The following is a 25,713-nucleotide window of genomic DNA, read 5'->3' as shown; positions in this document are numbered from 1 at the left end:
GTGCCTGGATGAGGGCATTTGTTGCACCATCCAGGACCAAGCCTGTTTGACTAGTACCCCATCATTCATTCATTCACTCCCTCTACCACCAACCCACAGTGGCAGCAGTGTGTACCATCTCCAGGATGCACTGCAGCAAGTCACCAAGGCTCCTCAACAGCACCTTTCAAACCTGTGACTTCTGCCACTAGAACAAGGGCAGCAGATACATGGAAACACCACCAAAGTTCCCTTCCAGTCTCGCACCATTCTGAGTTCACAGAATCACAGAATACTACAGGGCAGAAGAAGTCCTTTGGCCCATCGAGTCTGCACTGATGCATGAAAAGCCCTGACCTGCCCACCTAATCCCACTTGGCCCATGGCCCACACAACATTCAAGGCTAAGTACTCATCCAGATACTTTTTAAAGGATGTGAGGCATCCCTCCTCCACCACCCTCCAGGGCAGTGCATTCCAGAATGTCACCACCCTCTGGGTAAAAAAAGTTGTTCCTCCAATACCCCCATAACCTCCCACCCCTCATTTTTAACTTGTCTCCTTGTAACTTCCCCTTCAACTAAGGGGAACAGCTGCTCCCTATCCATCCTGTCCATGCCCCTCATAATCTTGTGCATCTCAGTCAGGTCGCCCCTCAGTCTTCTCTGTTCCAGAGAGAACGATCCAAGCCTATCCAACCTCCATGACTTAAATGTTCCATCCCAGGCAACGTTCTGGTGAATCTCCTCTGCACTCCTTCCAGTGCATTCACGTCCTTCCTATAATGTGGCGACCAGAACTGCACACAGTACTCCAGCTGTGGCCTCCAGTTCTATACAACTTCATGATCTTTACTTTTGTAATCTATATCTTGATTGATAAAGGTGAGTGTGCCATATGGCTTTTTCACCACCCTGTTAACCTGTCTTTCCACCTTCAGAGATCTATAGACAAACACGCCAAGGTCCCTTTGTTCTTTGTAACTTCCCAGTGTCAGACCTTTCACAGTATACTTCCCTGTCAAATTACTCCTTCTAAAGTGCAACACCTCACTTTTCAGGCTTAAGTTCCATCTGCCACTTATCCACCCATTTGACCATCTCATCTATATTTTCCTGTAACCCAAGACACTCGACCTCACTGTTAACCACCCGGCCAATCTTTGTCATCAGCAAACTTGCTGATCCTGACGCGCACGCGCACCATCCCCCCCCACATAGTCACCTGTCATTTATATAAATGATGAACAATAGGGGGCCCAGCATGGTTCCCTGTGGTACATCACTGGCCTCCAGTCACTAAAGCAGCTGTCTGTCATCACCCTCTGTCTCCTACTACCAAGCCAATTATGAATCCACCTTATCAGATCATCCTGTATCCCATGTGCATTAGCTTTAAGTCTCCCATGTGGGACTTTGTCAAGAGGCTTTGTTGAAATCCATGTAAATTACATCAGCTGTACTACCCTCATCCACACACTTGGTTACATGTTCAAAAAATGTAATCAAATTTGTTAGGCATGACATCCCTCTGACAAAACCATGCTGACGATCCCTGATCAAACCTTGCCTCTCCAAATGGAGATCGATTCTCTCCTTCAGAATCTTCTCCAGTAGTTTCCCAACCACGGATGTGAGACTCGCTGGTCTGTAGTTCCCTGGCTTGTCTCTACAATCTTTCTTAAATAGTGGGACCACATTAGCTGTTCCCCAGTCCTCTGGCACCTCCCCGGTGGCCAGGGAGGAATTAAAAATTTGGGTCAGAGCCCCTGCAATTTCCTCCCTCGCCTCCCACAAAAATTTGTCACTTTTAAGCCTGCCAATACCTTGTCACTCCCTATGATTTTTCTCTAGAGTCTTGGTCTCTCTTTCCGAGTTCCATAAATACCACCTCATTCTGTGGGTGAGGACAGATGTGAAATATTTGTTTAACACTCTACCAAAGTCCTCTGCCTCCACCCACAGATTTCCCCCTTGGTCCCTAATGGGCCCTACTCTTTCCCTGGTTATCCTCTTCCCATATACTTATAGAATATTTTAGGATTTTCCCTACTTTTGCCAGACTTGCAACTCCATTGTTCCTTCACTGTTGCTGGGTCAAAATCCTGGAACTCCCTAATGGCACTGGGTGCACTTGCACCACATGGACTGCAGCAGTTCAAGGAGGCAGCTCACCATCACCTTCTCTGGGCAATTGAAGAATTGCACCTGAGTACTGGGTACAGTTTGGTCTCCCCAACCAGTGATGCCCACTTCCATGAATGAATTTTAAAAAACTTGAACACCAGTGACCCAGGTGGGTTCTTCAGACGGTCCCCATTATATTTTCCCCCCTGATTTTTATTCCGTTTTCTGTAGTCGCTATGGTGGGATTTGAACTCTTGTCTCTCGATCACTAATCCTAGTCTAACTGAGAGCTACAGTAGGAACAGGCTATTTGGCCTCTTGAGCCTGCTCCACTGTTCAATGCAATCATAGCTGATCTGATTATGGCCTTAACTCCATTTTCCTGCCTGCCCCCTCGCCTGCAAATATATTCAATTACCCAGCCCACTGCTCTCTGCGGAAGAGAATTCCACAGACTGATAGGAGACCCTTTAATTTTTTTTGAAACACAAATGCCTAGTTTGAGATTCCCCCACAAGGGGAAAAATCCCCTTCAGGGTCTTGTTTCAAGAAGATCACTCCTTATTCTAAACTCCAAAGTAAAAGTTCCAGCATCTGGAACTGCATCATTGCCAATCCCATACCCAGTTCTTCTTTGGGCCTGGCCATACCCAATGTGTGTACCAAGGTTTTGTTGAAATGTCATTTAGTTTTTAATATTGTTTACAGATGAACAAACTGGGACAAAAACATTACCTCCCTCCCCCACCTTCAGTGGCAGAGGAAGTAAGCAGTGCCTCGTGAAGATGGAGAAGTTTATTAGGGTTTGAAATCTTTTTTGAGATTAAATACCCCAGAGAGCAGTGGAGACTGCGTCACTGGATATATTCAAGGCTGAGTTGAACGGACTTTCCAACTACAAGGGAGTTGCAGGAAAGTGGAGTTAAGGCCCTGATCTTATTGAATAGTGGAGTGTCTCCAAAGGGAGAGGGAATTGACTTCTCCCATTTTGCATTAATGCCTCTGGATTACTAGTCCAGCAACACAACTGTGTTATATGGAAAATAAGGAAAGACTCCCAAGTCAGGCAGCATCTGTGGTCAGGGAAACAACCATTATGTTGCCATATGCCTCCAGGCAATTGAAGAAAACTAAACATTCTGGAAGAGTCAGACATTGGGGTAAAAGTCCAACCCTTTCCCGAACAAGATGCCCATTCTTTCCTGATCAAGAAAGATGGCTGTTGCTCTGCAAATACGAAGTATAGACCTGTGATGTTAAAGACTTGCTACTCTGTTCTGCCAAGGATGTTTGAGGTGTTGGCCTGGTCTCTGGGATTGCATTACAATACATTTGTGGAAGACTGCGTCTTCTGAGCTCAGTATCAGATGCACTATGCCAGTGGGCCAAAGCAGTTTTACAAATGTTGCTCATAGCTAACTTGCACTCTCTGCGTCTATTTTATAAAGCTCTCCTGCTTCCTGCATGCCTTTTTGACCACTTTCCCAACTGTCCTGTGTGAACACAGGTCTCCCTGAGCTCCTTTTAGAATTATCCTTTTATATTGCAGCCTCTTGCATTTCCTGTGAATGTTTCACTTCACACTGAAACTGCACTCTGCCCATCCAATGCCTCCTTGTCCCCTCTACAGGTCACTCTCTTTTATCTGTGAATGTTTTTGCTCTGTGCTTGCCAGTCTAGGTGATTAATATACATGATCTTACTCTGCAGGTGGCTGAGTGTGCCAAAGCAGATGTGAAGAAAGTACTGGGGTTGCTGAATGATCACCTCCGTGGCCGGACATACCTGGTCAGTGAGCATGTCACTCTAGCTGACATCACACTGGTGTGTGCAATGCTGGGACTTTTCAAAGTAAGAATTGCCTGGTACCTGATCAGTTTCCCACCTCCTGACTGTTTTATAATATCCAATGAAGCACAAGTGACCCTTGCTGAGAGCATCTTTCATGTATCCTCTCCCTCACTAGCACTGTTTTACAGCCTCTGTATTGGTTAACAAATGTTCCACTTGTCATTCCTGAGGATAAATGATCTTCTCTGTTCTAGACATTTGTTTGAGGTGACTGATACCACAGGGCTTTCAGAATCTGACTTTTTTCAGCCAAATTGGAATTTGAGATTTTGGTATTATAGAATCCCTACAGTGCAGGAGGAGGCCAATCAGCCCATTGAGTCCTGCACCAACAACCCCATGTATTTACCCTTCAAATCCCCCTGACACAAAGGGGCAATTTCCACTTAACTAACCCACACCTTTGGACTGTGGGAGGAAACCCACGCAAACATGGGGAGAATGTGCAAAATCTACACACTTCCCAAGCAGGGTATTGAACCCAGGTCCCTGGTGCTGAGGCAGCGGTGCTAACCAGCGTGCTGCCCCACCTGTAGGTGGATGATGGCTTATTACTTTGGTTACTGAGGAGGGTTAGTGTTTTATCTGCTAGATTCTCAAGGGAGTGTGTATTAGTCTGGACTCCAGACCTGACTATATTTTTTAATTACCAGACTGTGCAGCTCAAGGTAATGGTGTGATGCTTCAGAGCTGAGCTAGAATGAACTCTTATTGGATGTGGTGAAGTTGTTCAGATTGTGTGAAGAAACTGCTGATCTGTAGTCAATCTACTTTGTTTCACCAGATATCAAATCTATGATTGCTGCCTGCTTCCTTGATCTAGAACCTGTAGCTGACTTCCAAACTGGTCTCAAAACCTGATCCTAAATCCTGGTGCTGTCTTGCCTCTGGTCATGTATTTATTGGGGTATGAACTTCAAGAGAGCCATGTGTCCTATTTCTTGGCAGCTGTCTCTATAATGTCTTTTTTCCCCCATCCAACCACTTTCCAGTCTGAGTTTGTGCAAGAACCTCCCAGTCTCAAACTGCCTCCCCTTGATATAATACGGTAGGATTTTTCTTCTTTGGCTCTACAGTTGACCAACACCACTCTTCCTGATTTGGTTGCCTGCAAAGAGTTAGAATTTCATAGAAACCCACAATGCAGAAGGAGGCCATTAGGCCCATTGAGTCTGCACCAACCACAATCCCACGCAGGCCCTATCCCCATGCATTTACCTTAGCTAATTCCAGGGACCATTACTATGGTCAATCCATCTAACCTCATCTTTGGACTGTGGGAGGAAACTGGAGCACCTGGAGGAAACCCACGCAGACACAGGGAGAATGTGCAAACACCACACACAGTGACCCAAGCCAGGAATCGAACACTTGTCTCTGGCACTGTAAGGCATCAGTGCAAACCTCTGCCACCGTGCCGCTTCTTTAATTTCCTGCCTTTTCCACCCCAATCCAAACATATCCAGAATTGCAGTAAGAAAGCAGAGTACCTGGCTTCTCCTGTTTAACTAGGCTATTAATGTGATTGGCCTTTAAACCCCTCCGGTTTCAACTGATGTGTGCCTTGTACAAGTAACTCTGGCATCTTCACTCCTTTGCTGGATGATTGGATCCTTGGGAAAATTCACTGGGTGCCTAAGAATACCATCTCTCCCATTGTAATGAGTTCTGATTCAGGCCCAGATTTAATGACTCCTGTTTAGGAATGCTGAAGGTATCCATTGTCAGATTCTAGGTGAGTTGGTACAGGATCCAGGTCTCCATTTCCCCAGTGCTGTAGGCACCCAGAGGCACAAATAGAATTTTTCTATTCGGATTCTGTACTGGCACATCCAAGATGTAGAACCAGAAGATAGAATTCAAGAGCAGATGCCTTTAATGCAGTCCTTTGTCCAGACTTTGCTTCCAGCTGATTCTGGTTTCAAGTGGATCTTTTGTGCAAGTTAATTCCTTAAATCAATAGATCATAAAAGTATCTTGCAGAATGTACCATGTGTGGCAATTGAATTGCTCCTTGAGTTGGTGCAGACATGACGGGCTGAATGGTCTCAAACATTGTGCAATTCTGCAAACTATCCTTTATTTTCCCCATTTAACTTGAATGCAAATCGTACTTCTCAAGTCCCCACCTGACCCAAACATCTGTTAACCGATGCCACCCGTCACTGCTTGGCCAAGTTGCTTGGTGTTCTGCTTTGGTGCAAACTTTGTTTGGTCATGTGACTGGCTGGCTTTGGTGTTCTAATATTTATCTATAGTCAACCCTACATCCCCAATCTGATTGTGGAGAATTGTTAAGAATCTTGGTGCTCTATTGCAGATGCCAGTTTGATTACGATAGGCTGCTTCACCTCAGCACAAGGTATTGGCAAATGGCTTGGAGAGTTCCTGGTTTACTTTAGCCTGTGTTAAATGTGGTTTGATGGTGTTACTGGGCCACATCGTGGCTCATAGAATCACTGCAGTATAGAAGGAGGCCATTTTGGCCCATCATGCCTGCAATGACAACCATCCCACTCGGGCACTAACCATGTAACCCCATGTATTTACCTTGCTAATTCCCTGACACTAAAGGACAACTTGGTGTGGCCAATCCACCTAACCTGCACATCTTTGGAGTGTGGGAGGAAACCCACGCAGATGCTGAGTGTGCAAACTCCACAGTCACCTAGAATTGAACTAGGTCCCTGGTGCTGAGGCAGCCGTACTAATCACCATCTTGAAGTGCTTGGCAATTGAGTGAAGAGAAGATGAGGACTGGGCTGTGGTGCTTTTTTGGCAATTGTCTCGTATTTGAAGGTTGTTACTAATGTAGAGCTGTGTCCAGATAGTACCAGAGGAAGGAATCCAGCAACTGAACACGTGACTGATCGAGTCACATCCCAGAACCATTAGGGCTCAACTAACTGTACCCAAGAAGGAAGGTCTGCTTCCAGCTAGTCACTAAATGTCAACTTTCTCACACTTGGTGTGTCTGGAAATCAGTAATGTGGTGAAGATTAAAGCAATTCTTCAACCCTTTAAAAGTCCAACGTTCAAGACCATGGTGCATTTGTCATTCAGCTCAATCTGTAAACATTAACTTGAAGTGGATTGATTTCAAATTAAGAATGTCTGTCTGAAGATATAGGCTGAGAGCCCTTTGATGCCTTGGGCAAACAGGAACTCTTTAATCTACCAGAATTACTTGCAATTTATTTTCCCAAGGAGGTACTATTAGTGAAGGGTCTAGGATATGAAGAACTAAAGCTTCAACTTGTCCACTTTGCACTGTCTTCACACCAGTCTTTTGATGCTGCTACTTAACCATTTCCAATCGCCACACTCCTGGTGTTTTCTTTAAACATGTGCAGCATGCACTGACCCAGTTTTTACTGGGTGAGTTGAAATCTGTGCACTGCCCCGTACTATTGAGACAAACTTCAAGTGTCTCTACACTTTTGGCCAGGAATGCCGCAACTATCACTGCACCAGTGCCTCCCTCCCACATGGCACTGAGCCCCAAGTGCAGTCATCACTTTCTGGAAGACGGGTGCTGTTGGCTTCAAGTTGTGCAAGCTTTGGACTCTTGGCATAAGGGACAAGCAGATGTCCCAATGGTGGGGGAGTCCAGAACTAAGGATCATAGTTTGAGGATAAGGGGTAAACCTTTTGGGACTGAAGTGAGGAGAAATTTCTTCCACCAGAGGGTGGTGAATGTGTGGAATTCACTACCACAGAATGTAGTTGAGGCCAAAATGTTGGTCTGATTTCAAGAAATTGGATATGGCTCTTGGGGCTAAAGGGGTATGGGGGGGCTTGTGGAGGGAGTTGGATCAGGATCTAAATGAATGGTGGAGTAGGCTCGAAGGGCTGAATGACCCACTCCTAGTTTCTATTGTTGTATTGCATGAATTGTGTAGAAACAACTCTGGGAATCAAAGTGGCTAAGATTTAGAGATAATTAAGTTTCAACAAATGACCAATTTAAAACTAAAAGTTGCTTTAGTACTCTGACCAGTTGGTGTTCCCTTAAATGGAGCCAATGAATGCTAATTTATTTTCTTTTGGGCAATTTAGTTTTAACTACTGTTGCAGACCAATATTTCCTTCCAATAATAGTCAGGTTTCTGAGCTGTGCTATTATTACCGACTGTCTTGTTGACTGTATAGTTCTGGTCACCCTATTATAGAAAGGATATAGTCAGATTTACATGGAAACAGGCCCTTCGGCCCAACTTGTCCATGCTGCCTTTTTAAAAAAAAACCCTAAACTAATCCCATTTGGCTCATATCCCTCTATACCCATCGTACCCATGTAACTATCTAAATGCTTTTTAAGATAAAATTGTACCTGCCTCTACTACTACCTCTGGCAGCTTGTTCCAGACACTCCACCCTGTGTGAAAAAATTACCCCTCTGGACACTTTTTGTATCTCTCCCCTCTCGCCTTAAACCTATGCCCTCTAGTTTTAGACTCCCTTACCTTTGGGAAAAGATATTGACTATCTCGCTGATCTGTGCCCCTCATTATTTTATAGACCTCTATAAGATCACCCCTCAGCCTCCTATGCTCCAGAGAAAAAAGTCCCAGTCTATTCAGCGCCTCATAACTCAATCCATCAAGTCCCGGTAGCATCCCAGTAAATCTTTTCTGCACTAGTTTAATTATATCCTTTCTATAATCGGGTGACCAGGACTGCACACAAGTTATTACATTGGAAAGAGTGCAAAAAAAGATTTATTAGGATGCTACCAGGACTTGATTTTTAGTTATAAGGAGAGGCTGGATAGACTGGGACGTTTTCCTCCTGGGACATTGGAGGCTTGGGGTTGATCTTGGAGGTCTATAAAATAATGAGGGGCATAGATCAAGTAGATAGTCAATATCTTTCCCCAAGGTAGGGGAGTCTAAAACGAGAGGGCATAGGTTTAAAGTGAGGGGAGAGACACCAATGGGTTGAGTGACAATTTTTTCACTCAGGGTGGTGTGTCTGCAGCAAGCTGGCAGAGGTGGGTACAATTTTGTCTTAAAGCATTTACAGTTACATGGGTAAGATGGGTATAGAGGGATATGGGCCAAATGTGGACAATTGGGACTAGCTTAGTGGTCTTAAAAAAAGAAAAACGGCATGGACAAGTTGGGTCAAAGGGCTGTAAACCGCTATGGCTCTGACCAACTTGAGACTTAGTAGCTCCCATATCTCGATGTACAAGACACATCAAGTGCACTGTTCTCTCCTATCCACTCTTGTCACTGCAGTGTCTTCACCAGCTGGAGGTCTGACATCTGTCACCACTTCATCTTGGGTTGCCCCCCCCCTTCTGCATCCAGGAGGATCCAGTGCATGACTTGTTGGATGTGATGGCCAAGCTACTTGAGGTGTTTGTGCAGACAATGGATGAAACGGGAGGCTGTTCTGGAGTGTTTAATTTCTTCAATTTTGGTGGTGGGGAGAATTGTCCTGGGTGTGTTTGGGGAGGGATGGTGAACTTATCCAGGATTTCTATTCTGAGTAGCAATCCTGGGATCTCTGCTGGGGAACACATGCATTCAGTACCCCAAAAGAGAGAATGCTGGAAAATCTCAGCAGGTCTGGCAGCTTCTGGTGAGAGAAGAGCTGATATTTTGCGTCCAGTCTGGAAACTCAACATTGGCTTTTTTCTCTCCTTACAGATACTGCCAGACCTGCTGAGATTTTTCAGCATTTTCTTTTGGTTTCAGATTCCAGCATCTGCAGTAACTTTTTGTATAGTATGCATTCGGATGTCTGGTAAGGAGAGATCGAGTTCTATGGAGCTGTCGTTGCAAACATAATCCTAATTTGTCTGACTTTGGTTTGTGTTGATTAGAGCCAGGCTCTCAAATGATGAATCAGTGATTCATTCTCCCAGTTTGCGTCCATTTCAGACAGAGCTGTCCAGCGATGGGATTGACAAGTTAATTCTAAAAATTCAGTAACTGCCCAAGGTTATTTATATCGGGCAATAAACCTGAATATTTTCAGTTAGCTAATTGGTCTTTTCGAAGGTCACCAGTAAATGTGTCTTTTTCATCACTCTAGGTCTTGGACCCCTCTCTGAGGGGGGAGTATGGTGATGTAGACCGCTGGTTCACTACATGTGTTAATCAGCCCCCATTCCAGAAAGTACTAGCAGAGGTGGAGCCAGCTGTCCTGTATCCAGGTAAGGAACAATGGGCAGGGGCTACAAGGTACTGCTTATAATGGGCATGGGAGTTGAGGCACCTTCGTGCTGTTATATGACCATGGGATAGTGCCCAACTCGACGCATTTGGGTTGCATGGTATGAATCCTGACTTGGAAAAATCTCCTACAGAAGATAGATGCAGGTCCTCCTATTTCCAAATGCATATCAAGTACTCCAGTCCCCACCACCTTTTTGAGCCCCATTTTTCATTATTGCCACTACACCTTTGTCTCCTACAGCTAGCTATTTGTGCTTGTAGCTCACCAAGCTTATTCACCATGTTGTGCATTTTTCATACTTGCACTGTGAACCTGTCTTTTTGAGGCTTTGAGATCAAGGAGCAAAAACCCATGACGTGGGAATAGAACTATCTGGGGTCTAGATACTGCTCCATCCTGACTTGTACTGAAGCCAGGTGTTTATCAGCAATAACTAGGTTTTCTAAACCTACTTTATTGTCACAAGTAGACTTGCATGAAGTTACTGTGAAAATCCCCTAGTTGCCACACTCTGGTGCCTGTTCAGGTACACTGAGGGAGAATTTACTGTGGCCTATACACCTAACCAGCACACTTTGAGACTGGGAGGAAACCGGAGTTCCCAGAGGAAACCCACGCAGACAGAACAATAAAGACTCCACGCAAACAGTGACCCAAGCTAGGAACTGGCACTGAGGCTAACCACTGCCATGAGATTAACAAAGCTGTCATGGGCACAAGCTGAAGGGAGTGTTAATGATTGCATTAAGGACTCTAGTGCTAATCGTGGCATTGAGGGAAGATGGCTAAATGTGTTAGTACAAGAGGTCAGTGCTCAATGAAAGCAAAACTGAAAACCAAGGGTGTTTTTTTGGGCGGGGGGGCGGTTGGCAGGGTTGAAGAATTGTTTGCTTTAGGTAAAACTAGAGAATCCAAGGGTCAAGACTTTTTTCTTGTACAGTAGAGACTGTCTGCAAGAACTTGCAAAGAGGTTGATTGAACTAGCTGAAGTGTACATTAATGTTTAGAATCATTAGAATTCCTACAGTGCAGAAGAAGGCCATTTGGCCCATCGAGTCTACACTGGCCACAATCCCACCCAGCTCCTATCCCTGCAACCCCATGCATTTGCCCTAGCTGGTCCCCCTGACACTAAGGGGCAATTTAGCATGGCCAAATTTGGAATGGGTTTATTTGAATCTCAAGTTCTTGATCCAGTGAGTTAATTAGCTGCCTGGATTTCTATAAGCTGGTATTTATGCAACTGATATTTGGCTTTGGTTCAAGGGTCCTGTGGTAAGTTGGGGCATTGAGTTGAGTAGGAAAATTATGGCTGGAGGGATGGGGCAATGGTGTACATTTCTACAGCAAAACATTCATCTTTCCACAGCCACAAAACCACTGGAAGGGCAAGATGTCACCAAAGAAGCTGCTAGACCTGAGATGGACTTAGTCTCGACTTGTGGAGGGAATGGATCCAATGAAGAAACAGTCAGTCTTGTTGACACCGGAGTGGATAAAGAAGTGTCTGCAGTTGAGGCCCACCCTGTAGGATCTTCAGTGGAGTGTGAACCAGTTGGTGCTGCAGATCCCCCTTGGCAGAATAGATTAGCCAGTTTAATCGATGCATCTGAAGCAGAACTCTGTGCAGTGTGTGCCTCAGTGGACGGTAGAATAGAAGCAGGGAGGTCAGCTGTTGCTTCTAGAGAGGCTATAACCACAAATGAGGAAATGAGAAGTAAAGAGAAGGCCATGTCTGACATTCTGGTGGATCTCTCTGTGGAGGTAGTCTGTGTAACTGGTGAATCCAAAGAGCAGGGAGCAGCTGAGGAGGCAGCAGTGAGAGTCCAAGAGGAAGGAATCTCTGAAGAGACGAGATTGGTTGAAATCTTGAACAAACCTGGTTCTGCAGATGGAGCTACAGTAGGAAGCACTTTAGTATCCTTATTGGAGGAGGATCGATTGAGTAATGCAAGTTTGGTACATGAATCGAAAGGGGAATCTGAAATCTCTGCAGCAGAAGCTTCTGAAGAGCAGAGTCCAACTGAAGCAAGCCAGCTTGATGTGTCCCAGTGTGGAACTGAGGCCAGAATGGCAGATGATTCTGGAAAGGGCTGTTCCAGTGACCTGAAGCTAATGGAGGATACTAAACAAGATCGGCCGTCCAAAGAGGAAGTTGCCATAATGAGTGCATCCAAAGATGGATTGGCTGCAGAGGAGGCTGTAGGTGAGGCAGATTCATTGAAAGAGGCCAATGTGGTCTCATTGAGTACACTAGATGCTTCTGCAAAGGATCAAGTATGTAAACGGGAAGCTACAAGTGCAATATGTGCTTCTAAGGTGGATGTACCCACCACTGTTGACGTGGTCGTGCTAGAAACTTCAAAAGAGAGTGCCCACATTGATCCGTCTCTGGCGGGTGGATCAGTTGCAGCAAGTATGGCTGATGCACCCAAAGACAGTGAAACAACTAAATGTGATGCAGTGGATAAATCACAAGGAGGCAGACTGGGAACCGAGGAACCCATGAGGGTCTGCAGTGAATATGATGATGGATGGGGCTCCAAACCAGCTGATCAGTTAAAAGCCAAAGATCCTTTTGTAAACATGCCAAAAAGGTAAGCTGATGTGTTGCGTGGATGTCTCCTGGTCTGAGTTATGTTTGGTCAGTTTTCAAACCCAGTATTGTTCATGGTGGAAGGAACATTTCCTCTAACTTGCATAGCAAGATGCAATGACCTGTTACTGTCTGAGGTCATCACTGTCTTGTGACAGTTTTTCAAACCGCGTTAACCTTCCCACGGCCAGTGTAACTGCTCCATTAGCATGGAGTAAACCATTCAGCTCTTCCAGCAATGTCAGACTTTGCTGCTGAGCTGTCCTCCACCAATCTAACCTTGCCATCTAACTTCCTCTTCCCCACTGGCCACCTTGGGGTAGAGGGGGGTGGGGGGCACACCACATTCTATTCACTACATATCTCTCTCTCCCTCGTCTAACATGCTGCTCCAGCCTTTTGCTTGTATAAATGTATTTGACGTTCCTTTCCAATTGTGCTTCATGCTCCTGACCACCTTGATGGCTTGTGACTACTTTTAGATCCCTTGCACAAATGTGCCATGCAAACGGGAAGCTATCATTGAAATCTATGCAGCTTGAGTGATTGATCCACTAATCTGAGCCTGGTGGCTACTTTATAAGCAGTAAATACTTTGGAAAAGCATTGGTAACGCATTGTGGCTTCCTGTGGTCGTCCTGACCATTTGGTGCCGCCTCAATCCAAACGATGTCTAACTCTTTATGCCCATCAACCAGCTTTTTTATCCCTACTGTGTTTCCTCGTGTCTTAGACTTTCGCAAAGTTGCTTCCAAATTGTATATTGAGGGAGGATGTACACTGGAGACCATGGTGAAATCACTGGACTAGCAATCCAAAAAGTTTGTTTGTTAGTCACAAGTAGGCTTACATTAACACTGCAATGAAGTGAAAATCCCCTGGTCGCCGCACTCCAGCGCTTGTTTGGGTACGCTGAGGGACCTAACCAGCATGTCTTTTAGACCATGGGAGGAAACCCCCACAGACAAGGAGAACATACAGGCAGTGACCCAAGCTGGGAATCGAACTGGGTTTGGCACTGAGGCAGCAGTGTTAACCACTGTGCCACCCAAAGGCTCGGGTTGACATTCTGGGGCATAGGTTAAAATCTCAACCACAGCAGCTGGTGGAAGTTCCAATTGTACTTCAGGAGCACTAAATACAATTGGAAAGGAGCTTTAAATTGATTAAAATTCAGCTCTCCCGAGATGGAAAGGGAAATTTAGCAAGTATTCCCCTCCATGTCCAAGCTCACATGCAGAGAATGAAAATCTGAGGTCCATGCTGTTCTGAATGAACAAGACAATAGCATTTAATGTAATATAAGCCAAAATATATTCACTGCAAAATTCGGTGTATTGGTTTGTAGACTGGATGACGTAATAAGATGTTATTAGACACTCAGTTGAAATGAATTGGCAAAACAGGCAGTTGGATTTCTGAGGTCATCCAGTTTGGACCCCATAGGAGGGTATTTCTAAACTCTAGTTAAAGTTTATTTATTAGTCACGAGGGCTCTCGTTAACACTGCAATGAAGTTACTGTGAAAATCCCCTAATTGCCACATTCCGGTGCCTGTTCGGGTACACGGAGGGAGAATTTAGCACGGCCAATGTACCTAACCAGCATGTCTTTTGGGCTGTGGGAGGAAACCAGAGCACCCGGTGGAAACCCACACAGATATTGGGAGAACTTGCAAACTCCATACAAACTATGACCCAAGCTGGGAATTGAACCTGGGTCCCTGGCGCTGAGGCTGCAGTGCTAACCACTGCCACACAAGTTTTAAACTTGGGAGACTAAGACCATTTACCATGGCCACACAGGCACAGAACATGCAAATTCCATACAGACAGTGACTTGAGGCCAGAATTGAACACGAGTCGGAGGTTTACAGCATGGAAACAGGCCCTTCGGCCCAACTTGTCCATGCCGCCCTTTTTTTTAAAACCCCTAAGCTAATCCCAATTGCCTGCATTTGGCCCATATCCCGCTATACCCATGTAATTGTCTAAACGCTTTTTAAAAGACAAATTTGTACCCGCCTCTACTACTACCTCTGGCAGCTTGTTCCAGACACTCGCCACCCTCTGACCAAATTGTCCCTCTGGACACTTTGGTATCTCTCCCCTCTCACCTTAAACCTATGCCCTCTAGTTTTAGACTCCCCTGCCTTTGGGAAAATATATTGACTACCTTGTCTATGCCCCTCATTATTTTATAGACCTCTTAAGGTCACCCCTCAGCCTCCTACGCTCCAGAGAAAAAAGTCCCAGTCTATTCAGCCTCTCCTTGTAACTCAAACCATCAAGTCCCAGTAGCATCCTAGTAAATCTTTTCTGCGCTCTTTTTCTAGTTTAATATCCTTTCTATAATAGGGTGACCAGAACTGTACACAGCATTCCAAGTGTGGCCTCACCAATGTCTTGTACAACTTCAAGACGTCCCAACTCCTGTATTCGATGTTCTGACCAATGAAACCAAGCATGCCAAATGCTGCCTTCACCACTCTGTCCACCTGTGACTCCACTTTCAAGGAGCTATGAACATGTACCCCTCGATCTCTTTGTTCTGTAACTCTCCCCAACGCCCTACCATTAACTGAGTAAGTCCTGCCCTAGTTCAATCTACCAAAATACATCACCTTGCATTTGTCTAAATTAGACTCCATCTGTCATTCATCAGCCCATTGGAGATATCTTTCTTCACTGTTCACTATGCCACCAATCTTGGTGTCATCTGCAAACTTACTAACCATACCCTCTATATATTCTCATCCAAATCATTAATATAAATGACAAATAACAGTGGGCCCAGCACTGATCCCTGAGGCACACTGCTGGTCACAGGCCTCCAGTTTGAAAAACAACACTCGACAACCATCCTCTGGCTTCTGTCAAGAAGGCAATTTTGTATCCATTTGGATACCTCGCCCTGGATCCCATGAGATTTAACTTTATGCAACAACCTACCATGCGGTACCTTGTCAAAGGCCTTGCTAAAGTCCATGTAGACAACATCAACTGCACTGCCCTCATCTACCTTCGTGGTTACCCCTTCAAAATCTCAATCAAATTTGTGAGACATGATTTTCCACACTCAAAGCCATGCTGATTGTCCCTAGTCAGTTCTTGCGTCTCTAAATGCCTGTAGATCCTGTCTCAAATACCTTCCAACAACTTACCCACCACAGATGTGAGACTCACTGGCCTGTAGTTTCCAGGCTTTTCCCTGCAGCCCTTTTTAAACAAAGGCACAACATTTGCCACCCTCCAATCTTCAGGCACCTCACCCGTGACTATCGATGATTCAAATATCTCTGCTAGGGGACCTGCAATTTCCTCCCTGGCCTCCCATAATGTCCTGGGATATACCTCATCAGGTCCTGCAGATTTATCTACCTCGATGCACTTTAAGACTTCCAGCACCTCCTTCTCTGTAATATGTACATTCCTTAAGACATCACTATTTAATTCCCCAAGTTCCCTAACATCCATGCTTTTCTCAACAGTAAATACTGATAAGAAATATTCATTTGGGATCTCACCCATCTCTTGTGGATCCACACGTAGATGACCTTGTTGATCCTTAAGAGGCCCTACTCTCTCCCTAGTTACTCTTGGCTTTTATGTATTTGTAGAAGCTCTTTGGATTTTCCTTTGCCTTATCTGGCACTGAGGCAGCAATGCTGACCACTGTACCACCAGGCCGCTCCAATAGGAAATGAAGATTTTGGATTAATTTATGAAAATTGCTCCAGGGTTCCAAGTAATGCTAATGTTTGCTTTATCTCAAGGGGTGGAAATGATGTCAGTTGTATAAACTCTGGTTAGACCCCATTTAGATGACTACATTCATGTCTAGATACTACCTCGAGTGATATATTGGCTTTGGAGGGAATCCATTCACCTGTGATTCTGGGGCCAAAAGGGTTAAATTGAGGAGAGGCTACCCTAGGCTTTTATTCCTGGTAGAAGATTAAGGGATGGCTTAATTGTGGGGTGTAGGTAGTTGGGGGAGCTCAAAGGCTAATTTTTAAAATTGGACCCTTTCCAGGATAAGGGTGGAAGGCAGTTTGAGTAGCTGGGGTCAGTTTGATTGTTAGACTTGTGCTGAGTAAGGGTTACAGAAACAAGTAGTAAATTGAGATGCATGACCTACCTGACTGCAGGCCCAGTGAGCAGATTTAGCTCGCTGTTTCTATTGATTATGTCCCTCAGTCACATCTTCAATAATAACTTGATGAATCTACACTGGGTTGTCTTTGATTCTCCATGCATCTCCTATTCTTACTAAGTTTTACCAACTTGCAAAGACCGAGTAAGCCACTTATGCTTGCTCTGCCCTTCAGTAAGATCAGGATTGACCTGATTGTAACTTTTTTCACCCCATTTATTTATCTATCGAGCTCTACCTTAAAAATATTCAAATATGCTTCCACCACCCTTTGAAGGTTTGTTCCAAAGACACTAAATCCTCCACCGTCTCAAATGGGTAACCCCTTTAAACAGTGCCCCCAAGTCCATGAGATGGGGGAATCCATTCTATCCAAACCCCTCTGGACTGTAACATAAAGATCCAGTCTTCTAATCCCCAGCAGATACAAGTCTAGTCTGCCCAACCTTTCCTCGTAAGACAGCCTGCCCATTCCAGGTATTAGTTGAGTTTGTAGATTTTTATCCTTGACTAACAGACTGCAATATATTTACCTATATTCACCATTCTTCAGTAAAATGATACATGAAGGTTTTGATCACATTTCTGGATGATAACCAGATCTCTGAAATGAAAGGTCACTGAACTGCCTGATTTACTGCAAAGACATAGAATCCCTACAGTGCAGAAGGAGGCCATTTGATCTATCAAGTCTGCACCAACAACAATCCCACCCAGGCCCTAACTTGTAACCCCACACTTACCCTGCTAATCCCCCTGACACTAAGGGGCAATTTTAGCATAGCCAATCCACCTAACCTGGAGGAAACGCATGCAGACACGGGGGGGAAAACGTGCACTCGGCACAGACAGTGACCCAAGCTGAGAATCGACCCAGGTCTCTGGCACTGAGGCAGCAGTGCTAACCACTGTGCCACCCAAATTCCCAGTGTATTAATCCTGTTCTGTCTGGATGACGTTGTGGACTGTCTAATGTCTGTTCTGTGTACACAGGTTGTTTAATATTGAACATATTTAATGGCATGAAAATCTTTTCTTTAGTACCTTTGTTCTGAATGAGTTCAAGTGGAAATACTCAAATGAGGATATTCGTTCTGTGGCACTCCCCTATCTGTGGGATAATTTTGATGAGCAGGGTTGGTCGGTTTGGTACATGGAGTACAAGTACCCTCAAGAACTCTGCCTGGATTTCATGAGCTTGAATCTAATAACTGGTTAGTAAATAATGGAGGAGTAATCTATTGCTTGTTCGGAGAATGTTACTGTCATTTTGTGACATGCATGGAGGTTGCCAATTCTGCTCGGATAGTCCAAGTTTCCAGGAATGTCCCCACATTAATTAAAATTGTTGCCTTGAATAATACCAGAGTCCTGCAAAACATTTGCAATGAAATTACTGCCTTTATTGTACAAGAACTCATTTAATTCTCACTCATCTTACCCATTCTTTTTCATCTCTTGTATCATCCTCATTCCACACTGCCCCAGAACATCCCCTTCCTGCCCTCCTTTGTTGTCAAGAGCTCAATAACTGAGGCAAGGTCCAGGAGTGGTGTGCCAGGCGCTACCCACAATCAAGCTATTATAGATTAGTGGCATCTGTAATGAATCATCATGGCAAGATCCCCTGCCCAACAATGGTCAAGTCATGAATCGTCCAGTCTGGTTGGGAAGGCAAGGCATCATTACAATAACAAGTGTAGAGATGGGGCAGTGGGTGATAGAAGGATCTGATGTAACTTCAGTGTGACCAACTGGAGCTGGCTGCCCAGTGGTGTTAATTACCTGCTCGACTATAGAAAATAAATTTTGTGATTTATTTTAATGGGAAGCAGAGGATTGTCCACCTCCATTCTATTGCATGACCTAACTGGTAGCTTGTTCTAACCCCTTGTCCCCTGGACAAGACTTGGTGGGGGTGCAGGATTAAATCTCTGGCTGAAGCCTAAGTATTTGGAACTTCCATGAAAACTTGGAAATTCGAAGCACAAGTTGAGAGTTGGGAAACTGCGGATGGCTCTCGAGCATTTCTTGTAGAAACTGGTTGATCTTCACAAACCTTGGGTATCTGTCGCGTTGAGGGTAACCACCCAACCTGTGGTTGAATGGATGACAGACACATGCTTGCTGTTTGCAGGGTCGCTTTCGGTATTGTGAACAGTCCTTTACTGTTTGATTTTGTGCAATCTGTGATGCAGGGCTGTTCCAGTGTTTGGATGGGCTGCGGAAGCACAGCTTTGCGAGTGTAATCCTCTTTGGCACTGATGGTGAACGCTCGATATCGGGAATTTGGATTCTGCGAGGACAGCAGCTCATTTCTGAAGTAAGACTGACTGGTTTTGAGTTTTTATCTGGTATCCAGGATGTCACTGAAAAGGGGGAAAGTGGTCAATAGGAAATATTTTTGTTTGGCTAATTTTGTACCTGTGCTGAAAATGCTGCCTTCTGAAAAGGGTATGATTCTTGTGCCAACTGTCCTTTTTTAATTGTAGCATTCAAAGAACAAAGAAAATTACAGCATAGGAACAGGCCCTCCAAGCCTACACCGACCATGCTGCTAAAACCCCCGACCCTTCCGGGGACCTCTATTCCCATTCTAGTCATGTATTTGTCAAGACGCTTCTTTAAAAGTCACAATTGTATCAGCTTCCACTACCCCCCCCCCCCCCTGCCGGTGGTGAGTTCCAGGCACCCACCACCCTCTTTTGCCTCTTGCATCTCCTTTTAAACCTTGCCCCCCCCCCCCCCCCAATACTTTAAACCTATCCCCCCTGGTAATTGACTCTTCCCTGGGAAAAAGCTTCTGACTATCCACTCTGTCCATGCCCCTCATCTTGTAGACTTCTATCAGGTTGCCCTTTAACCTCCATCGTTCCAGTGAGAACAAGCCAAGTTTCTCCAACCTCTACTCGTAGCTAATGCTCTCCATACAATGCTGAAATTGCACACTTAAACTGTCCAAGGGTCCACTGGTCTGAGGCTGCCAATCCACCACTTTAATTATATAGTTTTCCCCCCTCCAGTTAAATGAAGAATGGCAAGTGACCTGTGAGCCGTATTCCTGGAAGAAGTTGGATGTGGACACCGACGAATGCAAGGCTGTGGTTAATGAGTACTTCATGATGGAGGGAGCATTCCAACATGTGGGCAAACCCTTCAATCAGGGAAAAATCTTTAAGTGAGAGGACTTGATGACTGCATTTGGGATTGCTGTAATCATTGTGAACCAGTTGGCTACTGAATCTACCTCCAAGACTGTACTGGCATTGTATAAACCCAGGTACAAAGCGCTTGAAATTTATTTATCTATGGTGGGGCGAGGGGAAAATAAAAGCATTTGAAAACTGACCTATAGCTCGTTCCTTTTGACCAAGGTCAACCATAAGATGAAATCCTCTTGAGGGATAAATGGTGTCCCAATTTAGCTTGTGTCTGGTGAATCGAGGAGATGAATGGTGTCACTGGACTTAACAGCAGAAAGGGGATATTAACTTAACTGCTGAGAACCTCTGCACTGTGTTGTACAAGTGGTGGATTTGGGCCTGGGAGGACTGGAACTGTGGCCCAGCTCTGTTCCTTGTTCAAGAAACGTCATAGATTGCCAAGCAAGCTTCCAATTAAAACTTATTTTTGGTAACGGAAGGGAGCCTGTTGCGTATCCCCTCTGGTACAATTAACTAATTCAGGAATTAGAGACAGTGAATTTTCAGCCGGAAAAGTCTGTACTTTTTATAGATTATTTCTTGTGTCGATTTTTTTTTTTTTCTTTCAAAGGAAGTACTTGAGTTTGTGGAGATAGCAAGATGTTTTGGGAGGAGCTCGTTGACCTTTAACCAGCTGGGAGTTTAGTTTGACAATGGGATGGGGAATGAATAGAATTGACACAAGATGCTGGAGACTCGAGTATTTCAGTAAGACTTTAGAAGCCTTTTCTGTATTTTTGCAGGACTTCCTCGGGCTTGCTTAACTTCTGGCGGATGACTTTCCACTTTTTTCCTTTGCACCATCCACACGTACCAGGACATAAAGGAACTTGACTAATTTTTCTTTCATTCGTTAACTGTCCTTGTTGCAGCCACGTAATTTGAGTAGGGAAGTGGTTAGCACTGCTGCCTCGCAGCGTCAGGGACCTGGGTTCAATTCCCACCTTGGGTCACTGTGGAGTTTGCACATTCTCTCTCGTGTCTGCGTGGGTTTCCTCCCGGGTGCTCCGGTTTCCTCCCACAGTCCGAAAGACGTGCAGGTTAGGCTGATTGGCCATGCTAAATTGCCTCTTAAAGACAGCAGATTAGCAGGGATATATTATAATAGGATTACAGCCTATTCTCTGCACTGTGGGGATTCTAATGTTTGTTATCATGCTCTTGGGCTACTTTTTTGAACTGTTGACGTTGAAGATTCTCCGTGTTGGGTAGGCAGCTGCAGTGAAGAGTGGTGATCATTTATCCAGGTGAGGATGGTTTGTGACTTCATAGAATTGCTACAGTGCAGAAGGAGGTCATTTGGCCCATCGCACCAATAACCTATCCAAGCCCTATCCTTACCCCATGTATTTACCCTACAAAACCCCCAACAGTAATGGTCAATTTACCTTGGCCAATCCACCTAACCTGCACATCTTTGGACTGTGGGAGGAAACCAGAGCACCCGGAGGAAACCCACAGACACGGGGAGAACATGGAAACTCCACAAGGTGACCCAAGGTGGAAATTGAACCCAGGTCCCTGGTGCTGAGGCAGCAGTGCTAACCACTGTCACTTAAGTATACTTCAATAAAACCTTTTAAAAACTTTTACCTCTCCACTTTTAATCTTTGGCTATCCCTTTTTTAAAGCTTCTAGTAGCGCATTTGGAATTCATCCATATTAATTATCATTTGGTAATATTAGAATCAATACTGGTCAACCATTACTGTTCCTCTAACCAAAGGCATTATCTGTACCCATACTGTAGGTATACAATTAGATCAGGTTTATTTACAGCTTGATTTTTGTAAGCAGTTATGCTGTTCCAATTTTCTTTATCCCTACAGTTTTGGTGTTGGAGAGGCAGACTTCTCCTCTTGGTGATTGTGGCTTTTGAAAGTGCGTGCAGTAGATATTACATTGATACCACTTGTGATGTGAATGTTATTTGCTACTAATGAAACTTACAAGTCCCAAGATGTGTGTGGATGAGCAGTCCAAAGTGACCAACTGGTCTGGGGTGGGATGGAGATCTTGGTAGGTGGTGGGAGGATTCCTCTTCTCCTGGCCCCCTCCAAATATGCCTGGAAATATTTGGCTGTAGCTGTTTCGGGACTTTGCTATGCTGCAGTGTTGCCCAAATGCAGTTTTTTTTTAAAAAGCTGAGACTTTTGGGTGGCAGCACTGACCCCTCACAGCTCCAGGGACCTGGGTTCAATTCCTGGCATTGGTCACTCTGGAGTTCGCACCTTCTCCCCATGCCTGGGAGAAGGCTATGGCAGGTGGGGGCCTAGAAACTATCAATTATCATGAAAGTCGTGGTGTTGGGAAAGTTAATGGGGCTAAAGATAGACAAGTCTCCTGGCCCTGATGGCATGCATCCCAGGGTACTAAGAGATGCTGGGGGGAAATAGCAAATGCACTAGTGGTAATTTACCAAAATTCACCGGATTCTGGGGTGGTTCCTGCAGACTTGAAAACAGCAAATATGACACCACTATTTTAAAAAGGAGGTAGACAAAAGACTGGTAACTATAGGCCAATTAACTTAACTTCTGTAGTGGGGAAAATGCTTGAATCTATTATCGAGGAAGAAATAATGAGACATGTGGATATAAATTGTTCCATTGGTAAGATTCAGCATGGGTTCATGAAGGGCAGGTCATGTTTGACTAGTTTGGTGGAATTCTTTGAGAACATTACGTGCACAGTGGACAATGGGGAGCCTGTGGATGTGGTGTATCTGGATTTCCAGAAGGCATTTGACAAGGTGCCGCACCAAAGGCTGCTGCATAAGATAAAGGTGCACGGTGTTACGGGTAATGTATTAGCATAGATAGAGGCTTGGTTAACTAACTAAGCAGTGGGGGTAAATGGGTGTTTTTCTGGTTGGCGATTGGTGACTAGTGGTGAGCCTCGGATCAGTGTTGGGACTGCAATTGCTTACAATTTACATAGAAGATTTGGAGTTGGACCAAGTGTAGTGTTAATTTGCAGATGACACGAAGATGGATGGCAGAGCAAAGTGTGCAGAGGATGCTGAAAGTCTGCAAAGGGATATAGATAGTCTAAGTGGGTGAGGGTCTGGCAGATGGAGTACAATGTTGGTAAATGTGAGGTCATCCATTTTGCTAAGAATAACAGCAAAATTGACTTTAAATGGTAAAAAATTGCAGCATGCTGCTGTGCAGTGGGACCTAGGTGTCCTTGTGCAGGAATCTCAAGGAGTTAGTTTGCAGGTACAGCAGATGATTAAGAAGGCAAATGAAATTTTGTCCATCGCTAGAAGGATGGAGTTTAAAAACAGCAAGATTATGTTGCAGCTGTATAAGGTGCTAGTACAGTTTTGGTCACCTTGAGAGGATATACTGGCACTGGAGGGAGTGCAGAGGAGATTCACTAGGTTGATTCCGGAGTTGAGGGTTGGCTTATGAGGAGAGACTGGGGCTATACTCACGAATTCAGAAGAATGAGGGGAGATCTTATAGAAACAGATAAGATAGAAGCAGGGAAGTTGTTTCCACTGGCGGGCGAAACTAGAACTAGGCGGCATGGCCTCAAAATAAGGGGAAGCAGATTTGGGACTGAGTTGAGGAGGAACTTCTTCACAAAGGGTTGTGAATCTGTGGAATTCCCTGCCCAGTGAAGCAGTTGAGGCTGCCTCATTGAATGTTTTTAAGGCAAGGATAGATACATTTTTGAACAGTAAAGGAATTGAAGTTTATGGTGAGCGGGTGGGTAAGTGGAGCTGAGTCCACAAAAAGATCAGCCATGATCTTCTTGAATGGTGGAGCAGGCTCAAGGGGCCAGATGGCCTACTCCTGCTCCTAGTTATGTTCTTGTGTCTGTGTGGGGTTCCTCCCACAGTCCAAAAGATGTGCAGATTAGATTGATTGGCCATGCAAAATTGCCCCTTAGTGTCCCACGGTGTGTATGTTGGAGGGATTGGCTGTGCTAAATTTGGGAATGGGGCCTAGGTGGGATTGTTGTCAGTGCAGACTCAATGGGCTGAATGGTCTCTTGCAGTGCAGGGTTTCTATGATTCACCTTGGATGAGAATAGAGATACTACAAAATCATGACCAGTCTTTGCAGAGTGGAATGGGAGAAACCATTCCCATTGGTGGAATGATGGAGTACCAGAGTACAGATTTGAGGTGATTGGCAAAGGAAGCAATGGTGACCTGAGAACCTGGTTAGGATCTGGAATGAACTGCCTGAGATGTGTAGAGGCAGATTCAATCGAGGCTTTCAAGAGAATTGGATAAGCATCTGAAGAATTTGTAGGGCTGCAGGGAAATAGCACAAGATAAATTGCCCTCAATCAGCATAGGCACGATGGGCTGAATGGCCTCATTGTAACCATTTTAACTCTGGGTCCCTGATGTGCTTGAAATGTTAAAATTTTTATTCATGGGACATGAGTGTCACTGGCTGGCCAGCATTTATTGCCCACCCCTAGTTGAGAGTCAACCACATTGCTATGGTCTGGCGTCACTTGTAGGCCAGACCAGGTAAGGACAGCAGATTTCCTTCCCTAAAGGATGTTGGTGAACCAGATGGGTTTTTCCATCAATCGACTGGTTTAATGGTCATCAGGAGATTTTTAATTCCAGCTTTGTGATGGGATTTGAACCGAATCTCCAGAGCATTACCCGAGTTTCTGGATTAATAGTCTAATGACAGTACCACTAGGCCATTGCCTGCCTCCCCTGGTGTGATGTTTCTCTCGTCAATTTTAACTCTGTGCTACATGATGGGGGAAACTTAACTTCTCAATCTTTTATTGTGGTTCAACCCTTTTAACACTAGAGATCAGTCTTGTGTTTTCTCTGCCTTGTTTTCTCCATTTGGATAATTTTGTATCCTGAATAACTTTTTTCATAGTACAAAAGTGATTGGAATCCAAGGGCTGCCACTGCCTTCCAAGGAGCAAAAGGCTTCTCTGCAATCACCCTCCCTGTAATGTAACCACTTGCACTTTTCAAATGGATTATTAACTATGATGCCACGAGTTGGAAGAAGGGTGTGTACTAGAGGTACACGGGGCAAGCACTTGTTCTTTACTTCCAATCCAAACTGTGTTCTCACCAACGTATCTCTACTGCCTTCTCCTCCTTTTGGAGGTTGATCGATTAATCGCATGCAGTCTCCTCTGACCTTAATCTGCTCCCTCCAAGCACAGCTGCTTCCCTGCTGCCATCAGAATTTTGAATGGACCTACCTCGTATTGAGTTGATCTTTCTCTACACCCTAGCTTTGACTAACACTACATTCTTCACACTATCATTTCCTTTATGTACATTATGCTTTGTCTGTATAGTGTGCAAGAAACAATACTTTCCACTGTATACTAATACATGTGACAATAAATCAAATCCATTTAACTTCCCCATCTCCAACCCATATTTATGGCCTTGAAATAGAATCACAAGAGTCCAGAAGGATATCATTCAGCCCATCAAACCTGCACTGACAACAATCCCACAACCTAACTTGCATATTTTTGAGGAAACCCATGCAGACGCGGGGAGAACGTGCAAACTCCTCACAGACAGTGACCCAAGGCCAGAGTTGAACTCTGGTCCCTAGCGCTGTGAGGCAGCAGTGCGAACCACTGTGCCACTCAAAAC

The 25,713-nt window shown here is 44.8% G+C and overlaps 1 protein-coding gene across 1 annotated transcript; it reads left to right on the top strand.

Moving 5' to 3' along the window:
* Window positions 1–11,520: 11,520 nt before the first annotated feature.
* LOC144511365 (uncharacterized) lies at window positions 11,521–20,243 on the top strand. Its single transcript, XM_078241657.1, has 4 exons — window positions 11,521–12,742; window positions 17,938–18,110; window positions 19,095–19,219; window positions 19,920–20,243. The coding sequence occupies exons 1-4, from the start codon at window positions 11,568–11,570 to the stop codon at window positions 20,076–20,078; spliced, it is 1,632 nt and encodes a 543-aa protein (XP_078097783.1). The 5' UTR covers window positions 11,521–11,567; the 3' UTR covers window positions 20,079–20,243.
* Window positions 20,244–25,713: the final 5,470 nt, after the last annotated feature.

This window comes from Mustelus asterias, chromosome 24, assembly GCF_964213995.1.
Source record: "Mustelus asterias chromosome 24, sMusAst1.hap1.1, whole genome shotgun sequence".
Taxonomy (NCBI): domain Eukaryota; kingdom Metazoa; phylum Chordata; class Chondrichthyes; order Carcharhiniformes; family Triakidae; genus Mustelus; species Mustelus asterias.
This window is presented reverse-complemented; position numbering and strand designations above follow the sequence as displayed.

Coding starts and splice junctions, on each gene's coding strand:
- LOC144511365 (XM_078241657.1), top strand. CDS start 11,568: ATGGACTTAGTCTCGACTTGTGGAGGGAATGGATCCAATGAAGAAACA. Junction 18,111..19,094: donor GAGCTTGAATCTAATAACTG/GTTAGTAAATAA, acceptor TCTGTGATGCAG/GGCTGTTCCAGTGTTTGGAT. Junction 19,220..19,919: donor GACAGCAGCTCATTTCTGAA/GTAAGACTGACT, acceptor TCCCCCCTCCAG/TTAAATGAAGAATGGCAAGT.